The sequence below is a fragment of the Camelus bactrianus genome, chromosome 6 (genome assembly GCF_048773025.1).
Source record: "Camelus bactrianus isolate YW-2024 breed Bactrian camel chromosome 6, ASM4877302v1, whole genome shotgun sequence".
In the NCBI taxonomy this organism is placed as follows: Eukaryota; Metazoa; Chordata; class Mammalia; order Artiodactyla; family Camelidae; genus Camelus; species Camelus bactrianus.
The window spans coordinates 4,307,199-4,320,284 of NC_133544.1; the positions used below are offsets into that span (position 1 = coordinate 4,307,199).

Sequence of the window (13,086 nt, forward strand, 5' to 3'; positions counted from 1 at the left end):
GGCCGAGAGCAGTGGGCCGGGCAGGGGATGAGAGCGGTGCCCAGGGAGGAGGCGCGGCCGAGTGAGGAGGCGTCTTGGGGATGCCCGGGGGCCTGGCGGGGCAGCTGGGTGGGCAGTGACAGTGACCTGGCAGAGGAGAGAAGGAGGAATGGAGACCCCACCCCCGGGCGGCCTGCTGGGCCAGCAGGGATAAGGGACTTGACCGAGGCTCCTTTGCCTTTGGTGGGAGCTCTAGCTGACCCCTCTCGGGTGGCCACTCTGTGAGTGATTTGACTGAGCTGAGTGCACGTGTTTGTGGCCCAGGGCCTGGGGCCAGAAGAGAGGCCGGTCCCTCCATCACGAGCAAGGCCCAAGTTAAGAGTATACTTGACGTGCCGACGTTTAAAAGGCTCCAAGTCCTGCTGACTTAGTAGCAAACAAAACGTCTTCTGCCTCCTCACCTGGGAACCCCGCTTTCTCTAAGTCCTGGAAGGCCCGGGCTCGGCATGGAATTCTTGGACCCCCCAGAGTTCTGAGCTAGAATCTGGTGGGTGGGGGAGAGCTGGCCCTCAGCACTTTTTGGGGGGGCCTCGAATACTCACACGTGGAACCTCCTCACCCTTCATCCCTCACCCACATGCTCCAGCTCCAGCCACACCACCCACCCACGGCCACCCATCGGAGACAGACGGACAGAAGAGGCCCATGCAGGCCCTGGGGGTGGGGCCAAAGGCAGGAAATCCCTGTGCTCCGGACCGCAGCGTGTGACCTGGGAGGCCTGCAGCCTCCTCCGCCTCATGGGAAGGGCTGGATGGGGCCAGAGCAGGGCCCTCCAAAGCATGGGCCCCTGGACCCTCTTGCCCGGGTCAAAGACCACCAGCGGGGAGGGACGTGTGTAACCCGGCGCACAACAAACCAGAGAAACACTTTACTAGCCCTTGGTTTTTGTTTATTTTTTCAATAAACAAAAATTTTTTGCATGTCTGGTTGCAGAGACGGAAAAGCTAAAAAGAGCACATCACTGACATGTTTGAAATTTTTTGCTCGCAAGCTCATCACGCCCGCTCCTCTCTCAGTCTGAGGACCAAACTGGCAATCATGTCCTGGATGGCTGTCTTTGAGCTTCTCCGTTATTGGCGTAAACTACACACTACTCCAAACACACCGGCGGTGTGGATGGGCAGTCAGAGATCCCGACACTCTCAGCAGAATCTGGTTACCCCATAGAGGATGGAATGGACCATTTCTGCGTGACGTGAAGACCGTGGCGAGGCTGCTGACCCTGTTCTGATCTCGCGGGATGTGTGCGGGTGGGCGCTGTGGAGTTGGGGGGCGGCCTCATCGAGTGCTGGTAAGAGACAGTTTGAAACGTGGGAAAGTGAGATGGTCGGGCTGTGAGGGAGGCGTCCGCTCGGGACGCTCCACTCCCACGTTGTTTTACCTGCACTGCGCTGGGCTTTCCTGGGGACACCTGCGTGTCCGCGCCCCTCCGGGACGGCCCTCATCCTGCGTGCTCTCAGCTCCCTGCGCACTGCCTTGCACGCAGCAGGTGCTTGGAGATGCTTCCTGATCGAATGGGTGGTGGATGAAGGATGAACCGATGAGGCGTTAGTCAAGGAGAAGTTAACAATGGGGTGGGTGTCTTTGTCATCAGGGGACGAGGCTGTTCTCTACAGCACGGTGGTCGAATAAGTGGAGTAGAGAATTGGATCACTTCGTCCAGTCTGAGAATTTCGCGTTTGGGGGAACTGAGGATCAGAACCGTTAGCGGTCTCGATCAAGGTCTCACGCGAGAGGGGCCAGGCGGGGTGCCAGACGCCCACCTGACCGTGCCAACAGTTCTTTTTTTTTTTTGTCTTTTTTAAGTTTTATTTCTTAAAACAAACTCAAAATGAGTTGCGATGGTGATGACTCCGATGACTGGGGTGGGGGGAGGAGAAGGAGGGGCTCCAGAGGAGGTTATCAGAGACTGGGAGTTGGGGAGCCAGGGCGGGGAGGGGCAGGGGGCAGGGACAGGAGCTGGAGTGGGAGGGGGCTCAGCAGTGGGGACAGGATTTGGGGATTGAGGATGAACTGTTGTGGGGAGAGGGAGGAGAAGGGTGGGGAGCTTCGTGGGGAGGGTCTGTGGTGAGAGTGGGAGGGGTCAGCAGTGGGGGTAACGGGACTGTGGGGTACAGGTGACCAGGGACCAGGTGGCGAGGGTGGAGGGGAACTGGGGCTGGGAAGGCGAAGGGACTGGAGTGATGGGGCCAATGGCTCGGTGAGACGTCAGGCAAGAGCTTTGGGGAGATGAGGGTCGGGCTGCGAATCAGGGTGACAAGGGACTTGGGGCGGTAAACCGGTGGCTGAAGAGACATGAAGTCGATGATGGTGTGATGGCGGTGGCGATGTCGGTGTGTGTGGGTGATCTGAATGGCTGAGGTGACGCAGGTGATGATGGCTTAGAGACAAGCAAGGTAAACACTGCAGGTGAGACTCACTAAAGCTACGAGTATAGGTTCCTATTCAAATACTTTAAGAAGCAAAAATATTCCTATAACTGGTACCCAAAGGCTGTTTAGCTGCCCAACTCTAAGAGCTGGAAAGTTAAACAGAGCTCTGTCCCATTTCCCTCAATTTTTTGCAAAAAAGATAGATGCTCTGTCTTAAAAAAGTCAAATTTATCATTCAGAAGCTGGCTAGGTCTTTCGACATCTGAGGGATGTTAACTCAGCAACACGAATGGAATCCATGCTGTGTAGGCCAGGTCTGGTACCACTGCGGCCACAGAGCTAGAACATGCCCCACAAGCAACAATTTCCACTGAGCCCTGTGAACACCTTGGGGAGGGCTGTGTTGCTGCTCAGATGCGCCAGGGGCACTTGTGGTTCAAGGTGCATTAAATTTCAGGGGACATCTCTAGCCTATGGGGTGGAAGTCAGGAGCAGCACTGGGGCTTTGGATCGGTAAGTAGGGTGCAACTGCACATGGCGACTCAGAGAAGGCAATCGTTTCCAAAGGGAAGTGAGCCAGGAGGCTCCCCACTTTGAGAAATGCAGTTAGAACTGATTTCAGTACGTCAAGTGTACATCCAGGATAGGCCAAGCCTTCGGACCCCAGGATGAGACTTAAGTCTTCATCAGATCCTAATTTTTAGGGTCAGGAACTGTTTTGGTTCATTACCCCCTCGTTCCTAATTCAGAGTTTTAGGGCAAGAGAGGACCTTGGTGGTCACTGTGGTCAAGCCCCTCTTTGTAGAGGGGCTGAAAGGTGGCCCGGGGTGGAAAGGGGACTCGCCAAGGATCACAGAGCGAGTTAGTGGCAGGGCTGGGACGAGGTCCCGGCCCCCCAGCAGCCAGCCCGGGGCTCTCCCTCTCTGCCTGACACGCGGCCGCTGCACTCTGCAAAAATCTCAACTCGGTTGGGAAGATCTAAGCATTGCGGTGTCAATGTGAGTGCAAGTCGGAAGTGGCGTGTGAGAATTAACGAACGAAAGAGATTTTAGCCCTTTCACAGTGATTGGTCAACGTACAGCACTCGTAACGGTTTCACGAGGACCCTGTGACCGAGACCCCTCGGAGAGGGACGTCGGCACCGAGCCCTGGTTCTGTTGCCTTTTTTTTTTTTGGCCTTTTTGATTTTTTTGCTTTTAAGTTGTTAAGAGTTTAGAATAACATACTTATTTCTTTTACTCGTTTAAAGATGAAATTCTTATTATTATTATTTTTGATCATGCATTAAGAAGAGAGAAGAGGGGTCGGCTGGCATTGCGTTGGTCACACAGCATCACAAAGATAATATACGTAAGCGTAGCGTTCACCAGATTGACACAAAGGATAGCAAACTCCACCACAAAGATTAGAACAGACCGCATAGAGTGGGCGCTGCGGGAATACGGGGGGTGGTGGGAACGGGAACGCCGCCTAGATCTCCTCCTCGCCAGCCTCCTTGCTGAAGGTGGTCATGTCGATCTTCTCGGGAAAGATGATGTTGACAGCCAGGTCCTCTCCGCTGTTGTACTGCAGCAGCAGGTTCTTCTTCTTGCGCAGCATGTGGTTGTAGCGCAGGTTGGACACCCAGGCCTCGCACTTGTTCAGGAAGACGATGCCCACGGTACCGAGGACCACCAGACTGGTGAGCACGCCCAGGATGGTGAAGCAGATGGCCTGGCCCTCGGAGAGGGGGGGAGCGCTCTTGTTGAGCTCTTTCATGGACACCTTCAGGACGCGGTGCTCGGGCTGCGGCACTGGCAGCTCGTGCACCCCGGGGGTCAGGCGGTAGGTCAGCCCGTAACCGCTGGGCAGACGGGTGACCTGCTGGGGGCCCGCCGCGCGCTTCCGGCCACAGAGGGGGCCCGTGAACTCGGGCTTGCACAGACACTCGAACCTCACCTGGGAGTGCTGCAGGCAGGTGCCCCCGTTCAGGCATGGGTCGTTGGTGCAGGTGGACACTGGGCGGCTGCAGGTCTTGTCCACAAAGCCGGCGGGGCAGCGGCAGCGGAAGTCGCCTCCAATGTCGGTACAGATGCCCTGGTTCTCGCACGGGTTTGGGGTGCAGCTGTTGGTCACAAGGATCTCACAGAAATTGCCTGAGAAGCCAGGGGGGCACAGGCAAGAGGCATGGGAAGCCTGGCCCTCGTCGTCCACGCAGCTGCCTCCGTGCTGGCAGGGGGAACTGCAACAGAACAGGGGACACGGTAAAGGGCCCTCGGGGGCTGGGCTAGGACATTGATGCTGGGGCTGGGGGACAGATGCTCCTGCCACATCACAGACCTCCTGGGACCTGATGAAAGGGCAGGTGCTCAGAGCACATGGTGTGAGTGACTGAGTGCCAGCCAGGGGGTCCGGGCAGGGGGCACGCAGGGCACTGGGACCCCTGCCTGCGAGGGGCTCCCGGGGTGTCCGAGGTGGGATGCACCCCCGAGCGGGGTGTGCACCCCACCCCCATCACGCTGCCAACCTGGAACACGCCTGACCTCCCGGTCTGGGAAGCCTATCTCCTCTCCCACCTCTTGGGTCATCTCTCCAACCAGAGGCCTGATGGTTAGTCACTGGACAGGTAGGGAAACTGAGGCTGAGAGAGGCAAAGTTAGTCACAACCCGGAGCTGCAGCGAGCCCCTCCCCTGGGCTCCGTCCCTGTCCCCGGACCCCTGACCGCTGAGGCAGAGCCACGCAGGGCATCCCTCCCTCACTCACTCTCTCCCACCACCACCGCCCTGGACCCCTTATTATTATTTTTTATTTTTACTTTCCGCGGAGTGAGCCTGCAGGCTATTATGCAGGAAACCCTTGGGGACTCTCAGTGAAAGAAATATGCGCTCTGTCTGTGCCGGCTGGAGCGGCGTCTGTGCCCGGCTGTTTAATAGTGGCCCATTCACCCAAGTGCAGCTTGCAGACCAAAGCTGTTTGCTCAGAGCGGAGCACACGGAGCATTTAATGTAAGTGCTTTTAAACGAGCAGACCCTTTGTCATCTGATAAATGCCAAAACTCCAGGGAAGAAAGGGGCTCTAAGTGCAAGAAATCAGCATTGCTGCTTCAGGGGTGAGGGCAACACAGGACCCGGGCTCTGAAGGAATTTCAAGGACCTCGGGCTCTATTTTGACAGACTGGTTTGAGTCTGTGAGGGAGGAAAGCAAAATATTTTAAAGGTCTCGCTCTGTATTTCCCCTTCCTGCTAGGAGGCAGAACCGGTCACCCTCTCCCCTGCCCCCTCCTGGACACTGGTCTTTAGATGCTGCACAAATACTGGCCCGTGGCCTGCGTGACTCCCGGGGCTCTCTGCACCCCCCCACCAGCCCCGCCCCTGCCCCGGAATGCATTTAAGCTCCAGTTTCCTCACAGGACAGGGGCGCCCCCACCCCCAGCTTTGAATTCTTGCCTCTCTCTCCATCTCTCTGGGCCTCCAGTTAAGCCCCATCGGAGGGTGGGACTGGCTCAGTGCGCCGAGCAGATAAGGGCCGGAAACGGCTGACCTCAGAGGCACCAGAGAGGCTGGTGGCCATTCCATCCGTTGTACCCCCCGCCCAGAGCCCTGGAGCCCCCTCCTCCCTGGGGATAGCTGAGGGCTGGACTCCCCAGCCCGGCTCCTGGGCCTTGTCACCCCCCATCCCCGCCCCGTGCTGGCCGACGTCCCTTCTCCCCTCCTCCTCAGCCTAGAGGCTCCCTCCTAAGACATCCCGGAAAACCCAAACACGGAGCCCGCCAGTTCCCCAAACCCACCCCTGCAATCCGGGGAGTGGGTTTCATAAAAACAGCCTCAGGCGCTGCAGAACTCTGATCTCTTGTTATGTTGCCTTTAGAAAATGATGCAGCTCTGAGCTCTGGTTCACAGTCCCAATCTACTGTCATTCACACACGTCAGGACTTAGGAACGTCAAGGGAATGTGAAATCGCCTTCAGGATTGTTTGAAAAAATTATGGAAATGACGCTCTCCCCCATAAATACCCTGATCCAGGGCGGCCCCCCGCGGGGCGCAGGATGAGCACTTACTTGGTCTTTTGTCAGGCGACAGGTCCGACTGGGTGAGGCTGAAAGGGTCTTTGGGGGTGTGGAACAGGAATCAAAAGCAGCATTTATCAGATCACACAGAGCCCGCAGAGAATACTTACCCATCCATCACACAGGGCCCGTCTCTCTTCTGACAGTCCTTTCCCGAGAATCCAGGGGCACAGGAGCACTCGTACTGGCCGTCTTCCAGGTTCACGCAGGTCCCATTGTTGGCACAGGGGGTTGAGGCACAAGCCCGGACGTCTGGGGGAGGAGGGAGAACCACAGGGAGGTGAGGGGGAGCACAGAGGCTGGAAGGAGGCGGGGGCAGGGGACCCCTCTCCATCTGGCCCAGGGGGACCCCGGGTGAGCTGCCTAGATGTCTCTGCTTGTGGCCACTGCCAAGGGTGACCCAGTGGGGTCCTGAGCGAGAGGGGGTAGCAACCAAGTGAGGAAACCGCTCAGGGAGCAGAAGGGGCTTCCTGGCATCAGGTCAGAGACAGAAAGTCCCAGCCGCTCACTGACAGTCAACCCAGGACAGCTGTGCCCTTTTCCTGGCACCAGGTCTTCCCTTGGGTCCAGCAGCACAACCTTCTCCGCCGACCCCTTCCCTCCCCACAAACCGCGCAGAGTCAAGATTCCCTCCCCAATGGCTGTCTCCTCCAGACAAGTTTCTCGCTACAGGGGACGGGAGCGGGGCCCTGCTGCTCAGGGACGGGGCAAGTGCAGCCCAGCTGTTAGAAACATCAGCTGCCCTTCATACTTTTCCATCAAAGAGGGGCAGGAGGGAAATGAGATGTAAAGCCCCCTGTCAGGAACCAAGAAACCTGATTTAGCCCCAGCACTGCCTCCACCTCCCGGTGGTCTCTCCACTCTCAGGTTCTGAACTAAGGGGGTCCGTGATAAAAAAGGCTGCATCTTTTGAAGGCAGCGAAATTAGAACTATCGCGTGCTCTCCTGTCAGCACGGGTTTCCGTGAACACTGGGATGGTTCCACCGCCTTTTCACACCTCCCGGCACGCACACTTCATTATTCAGGGCTCAGCGAGGCAGGGACGGGCTGAACAAAGGGGCCTGGGTCAGGGGCTCTCTGACAGGGGGGAGACCCCAGCCCCCAAGCCGGGCCAGGAAGAGCCCCCTTCTCTGCCCATGACCAGCCGACTGCCGAGTTCAGCCCCTCCCCACACCGTGCCTCACCTTCCCCACCGGGAAAAGGAGGGGCTCTCCCTGGCCCATCGCCAAGAGCCCCTTCAGCTCTGGTTTTCCACTCTCCAAGCTGCTGCCTCAGCCAAACAGAAAGCCAGGGCCAAACAGAGACGCAGCCAGTTAAGGCGGACTGGGCGGAGGTCCCGGGTGCTGAGGCCACACACGTGCAGATTTATTCCCTCTTTTCAAGAGCCCCGCACACTCGTGGCGGGGAGGTAGCAGTCAATCAATAAGGGAGAGCCTGAGCGCCAAGCTGATCCAGAGTGCACGAGGCGCGCTCCTCGGGAGCCCGGCGCGGCGCAAGACAACATAAAGAGGATTTATCATTACGGGAAGGCGCCGGGTGCTCGCGCACTGAGCCTCCGCGGCAGGCTCCTAATTCCCCGCTCAGAGCTCTCCTGTCACCAGGAATCTTACATTTAAGCTCAAGGGGTGGCGACCACCCTACTCCCCGCCTGCAGTGTCAAGCCTCGGCAGCGGGGATCAGCCCACCTTCTCCCCTCCTGGGCCTCCCACCCCAAAGTCGGGTGGATTAAGCTGCCACCAGGAGAAAGCGGCCAGGGGTCTCTGGCTGCTGGGGCAGCAGCTGTGGCCGTGACAGCCTCAAAGATGGGTGAAAAGGGAGAGGGCTGGCAATTACCCGGAGGGCTGTTTCCTCTGGACCCAGCCGTCCAAGCTTTTGTCTGGAAAACTCCGCAGGGGGGTCCTGGGCTCCCATACCGAAGAGGGTGGGCTCCAGGCTAAAAGCCCTGAGCCCAAACGGCAGCTTTTCTGGGACCCCATGGGTCCCCCAAACAGCACAGAGGTACTTAGGGGTGCTCTGCTGGCCAGAGTATGAGTCAGCTGTGGAGAAAAGCCTGCACCATGGTGGGGGGCAGGCTTTAAGGACCTGAGACTGTGTGACGGAGACTATATTGGTTCTGAAAGCCCACTGCCTTGGTTATTGGGGCAGGGGTGATAACAACCTGCTCTTAGGTTTTCCTTAACTCACTTGAGATGAGAATTAACTCACTTCTGGGGCCGCGGTGGGAGGGTTCTAGAGCTGGCTGTTCCTAGACTTCTTAGGTGTCCAGAGCAGACACCTTTGCTTCCCCAAGCCTCAGTTTCCCTATCAGTACCACTCATCTTTGCTGACGTTGGGGACCGAGGGGCAGAGGCCCTTCGGGAGCTGCCTACACTGCTGGGAGTTTTCTAGGCTTAGTTTGCCTAGGCTTCGGGGCAGGTTTTGCCAAACGAGGATGGGCTCAGATGAGCATTTCGCAGCCTGAAAATGCAGCGACAGCCAACTCTCAACTGCCCAGGGTAATGGAGGACAAAGATTGCATAAATTAATGGAATCAACAGATAACATCAATCTGCCCTTTAGCGGCTTCTCAGCCTTTCCTGACCCCCGACCTCCCCCTATACCTGACTTCTTCCAGCACAGCCCCCAGTCCTGTCCCAGTAGCTCTGATTCAGCCCCTGCGGCCTCCACCACTCAGCACCCAGCACCCCCACCTCCCTCCACTGCTTGCTTGCTTGTTACAGCCTCCTTAACAGTCTCATGTGTGAATTTCTTATAGAGTCTTGGCTCTTCAACCCCCTGAGTCCTATTCCCTCCCTGAGCTTCAGTGCCCTTGGACAGATTTCTCAGCTCTGGGTTCCCCACCCTCCCAGCTTTGTGGGCGTGTTTATTTGGTGACTCTTTATTCAACTGGCAACACCCTCTAACCCCCCCACCCCATGCCTTCTCTGGTGTTGGGTGCTGGTGGTGCAGAGGGGAGCAAAATTGTGTCCTTACCTGTGAGGAGGCTCCCGGCACCAGCGGGAAGTGTATGAACAGATCATTACCATACAGAGTGCTGGGTGTGTTGGGATAAGGCAAGAGGGGGAGGGGAGGCAGCCACCAGGCTGTGAGGAGGTGGCTGGGGGCACGGTGTTGGGGGTGGAGTTGGGGGTGGGCCAGGGTGCGTGCCAACCTATGTCACAGAGGTTTCCATCCCAGCCATCCTTGCAAATGCACTGCCAGGGTTCCACACAGAGTCCGTTAACACAGTCAGGAAAGGTCATGCACTGGTCACACAGGGGACCCTGCCAGCCAGGCTGGCACCTGCAGGGATCGGGGTGGGGGAGAAAGACAGGGACACATGAGTTGGGGAAAGAGGCCAGAGAAGGAGCCCAGGCTGCTTTCTGTGAACCCAGAGCCCATGGTGGTCTCTGCACAGGGCTGGGCCGGTGGGTCCCGGGAAGCCAGTACCAGTCACCTGAATGGAGAGGCTTAAACAGGAGCCCGGCCGGGAGCAGGCAGAGGGGTCCCCGATAGCCAAAGGCAGGACTGCGTTTTGCCGCAGCGGCCTGCAGTGGTCTCACCCTGCAAGAGGCTCTCTTGCCACCCCACCTCTGAGAAAGCAGACAGGAGCTGTGGCCGTCCAGTCCCCACCACTTCCGCCGCCCTCCCCCTCCCCCCCCCCCCCGCTCTTCTCCTCCGCACTCCCCCCACCTTTTCTGCGGGGGCGAGGAAGCTGTTTGCTGCAGTCCAGGGGCTGAGGCCCCCCCATTCTTCTGCCTGACGTCATGACTCCCCAGAATTCTACCCTGTCCCCCCACAAGCTGCCTGGGAGGGGAGACACTCCATTACCTGCAAACATTGTCATCCTCGCAGAATCCATTTTGGGGGTGGCAGGCCGGGAAGCATTCAGCTCCTGGGGCACAAGAAAGGTTACACCATTCACCTCAAGAGGCCCTAGAGGCCGAGGCGAAGCCCAGACAGCCCACAGCCTCCTCAGAGGCAGCCTACGACCCTCTGCGGGTCCTACCAGCCTCGCACACAGTAGGCACTTCATCTCAACTCACGCAGGAAAAAATTTCTGCCATGTTCCTGTTATGGAGTGACCACAGTACACTGTCCAGTTCCTAGGACCAGGTCAAACACCCTCATTTCCCTCAAAGAAATTACAAACATCAAATCCTAAAAGCAGGGTTGAGGAGACAGCGGATGGACAGATTTTGACCCCTAAGCACTCAGCCAAACCCTCACTTCCTCAAAGTGGGCCCAAAAGGGGCAGCAGATTTTGAGGTATTCAGCTGTGGAAAAGCCCAGACTGGTTCACCTGGAGGACTCACAGGTGAGGCGTCTGGATTTTTTAAAGGTTAATCCCAGTTAAACCAGGCACCCAGGACAAACTCCCCAATTTCCCCCACCCCAGACTCTTCATGTTCAAAGGAGGCGCAAGGGTTTTGCCAAGTGGGCTGCAATTCTGACGTTATTTGGAGATCCTGACACTTTAACAGGCACCTACTGTGTGTGTTTACTTTAACTCTCTCCAGCGTTTCAGACAGCCCCCCTTAACCACTGGTGCAGTGGTAGTGGGGGGACCCTGCGGGAAGGGGGCAACTCTCTCGATGTCAAAGACAGATGGCCGCTGCAGACAGAAGTGTCGCAGACCCTCACGTAGACAAACGCCACGCAGGAAGGACTCTGGCTGGGCTCCTGGCTGGGAATTTGGGCTACGACGGCAAAGTCATCTCCCAGTGCCCCCACAGACCTGTTCCCAAACACGCAAGCAGGGACCCCCACCCCCAAAGTTGCACCTCAGAGCATTTCCACAGAGGGTTCCCCAGCATCACCTCGTTTCTCCATACCTCCTCTCTCCATACCTCCTCTCTCGGCGCACCGACACCCTGCGAGCGCCACTTCTGCGGGGCGGGAAGGGGCCGGGGTCCCACTCCTCCCCCGCCCCCCGGGACTCCCGGGCCGGGCTTTGGCATGCGAGGGTGACGAGGAGGGCGAGGCAGGCGCAGCACGGGGTTTAGGGTTAGGCGGGACGGGCAGGAGTCGGGGCGCACGGGACGGGGCGCGCGGGGCATCGAGCGGCCGGGGGGCGTCGCAGGCTTCCCCAGAGGGGGCGCGAGCCGGGCCGCCGGGGGGTGCTCACCATGGGCACTGCGGCCGAAGGCCAGCAGGAGCAAGAGGACGGGCAGGAGGGCTGCGGTCGCGGTCATCGCGGGGCGGCCGGGGTCGCGGTCCCGGGAGCGGCGCGGGCGCGGGTCCGGCTCCGGGCGCCGCGCTGGGCTTCTGGTTGCGGACGCGGAAGGGGGCGCGGGCGCGCGGCGAGGGGAAAGCCAGGGCTGCACCGGGCTGCGCGCTGCGCTCTCCGCTGCCGCCGCCGAGCTGCCGCCGCCGCCGCGCGCGCCGCCCTTTTCGTACCGCCGCCCCCCCGCGGCCTCCGCCCCCCGCCCCCGCCTTCGTGCGCACGGGGCCGGCGCCGGCCAGTCCCGGTGACCCCCGCCCCTCGCAGGGCCGCCCCCCACCACCGCGGCGTCCCGGAAACCGGCTCGCGCACACGGGGCACTCTTGGCTAGACGGGCACAGGTACCCCGCGCGCGTTTGGCACACGTTCCCCCCACAGGACGGCACAGGGGCGCGCACACACGGGCCCGCTTAGGACAAGTCGCATGTACGGAACATGGGCTGGGCCGCAGACCCCAGGAAGACGCAAGGACACGCTCGGAATACAGAAACACGCACAGAAACACCAGAACACTGATCGCCAAGGTCCCGAGCACACATGCCATGGCGCAAACACCCAGAAAAACACAAACGCACGCTCTAAAGACGGGGGAAACGTACGTTATCGCACACGCACCCAGAAAAACACTTAGGGGAAGCCTTAGGCACTCACACCCTCAGCCAGAAAGACGCAAGAAAATGCAGACACACTTGTAGCAACACACACGGCAACCCCGACACACCCTACGACACAACCACACACTGCGACACACGCGCACGTCATAGAAATAGTCGGGAGCGCCACATGCTCAGTCATAGGCACGCAGAGAGGCAGAGGACATACAGTTATGAAACCCTGGGCATCCGTCAACATGTGCCCAGCCGTCCACACTGAGGCACGTGCACAGCCACGTGCACACCTGAACATGCGAATACCCTGGTAAACATACAGACCCCCTGGGCTCGTATTCCAGCACATAACACCCACACACAGGCAGACAGGCCTTAGTCCTGCTGGAAGACTCTCATACACCTGATATTCACACACTCACACATACGCAGCTCCTGAAACACACATTGCAGGCTCTCAGTTACATGCTTATCAAAACACACACATACACTCAGCCAGCACACACACACACACCATCGCATCTATCTCTGCCCGCAGTGACACACGTAGGCAAGCTCACAAGTATGCTCACTGTGACACGCACAGTTGCACACCAGGCACTCGGCACCTATTTCACACCCACCAGGATGCCTCCAGCCAGGGGTCGCAGGGAAATGGGGGTCGGAGGTGCCAACCCTGCCAGAGACCCTCCCTCTCCAAAGAGCTCAGCGAAAGCCCCCCCCCCCCCCCCCCCCCGCCTGGACTTAGAGCCCCACACCCTTCTGGGCTGTCTACCCCCGCCCCCACCTCCACCCCCACCCCTGTCCCTAACAGGG

At 58.8% G+C, this 13,086-nt stretch overlaps 1 protein-coding gene across 3 annotated transcripts; it reads right to left on the bottom strand.

Moving 5' to 3' along the window:
- Positions 1–1,987: 1,987 nt before the first annotated feature.
- Positions 1,988–11,816, bottom strand: DLK1 (delta like non-canonical Notch ligand 1). 3 transcript variants are annotated; one of them, XM_074365027.1, is made up of 6 exons: positions 11,567–11,816; positions 10,270–10,333; positions 9,611–9,741; positions 6,569–6,710; positions 4,350–4,632; positions 1,988–4,130 (listed from the first exon to the last, which is right to left on the bottom strand). In XM_074365027.1, the coding sequence occupies exons 1-6, from the start codon at positions 11,631–11,633 to the stop codon at positions 3,882–3,884; spliced, it is 936 nt and encodes a 311-aa protein (XP_074221128.1). In that variant the 5' UTR covers positions 11,634–11,816; the 3' UTR covers positions 1,988–3,881. The 3 variants fall into 3 exon arrangements, with proteins under 3 accessions (XP_074221128.1, XP_074221129.1, XP_074221127.1); XM_074365028.1 differs by having other exon boundaries at positions 2,000–4,124; XM_074365026.1 differs by having other exon boundaries at positions 2,015–4,632.
- Positions 11,817–13,086: the final 1,270 nt, after the last annotated feature.

Coding starts and splice junctions, on each gene's coding strand:
- DLK1 (XM_074365026.1), bottom strand. CDS start 11,633: ATGACCGCGACCGCAGCCCTCCTGCCCGTCCTCTTGCTCCTGCTGGCC. Junction 10,334..11,566: donor CTTCGGCCGCAGTGCCCATG/GTGAGCACCCCC, acceptor CTTGTGCCCCAG/GAGCTGAATGCTTCCCGGCC. Junction 9,742..10,269: donor GAGGATGACAATGTTTGCAG/GTAATGGAGTGT, acceptor CGATCCCTGCAG/GTGCCAGCCTGGCTGGCAGG.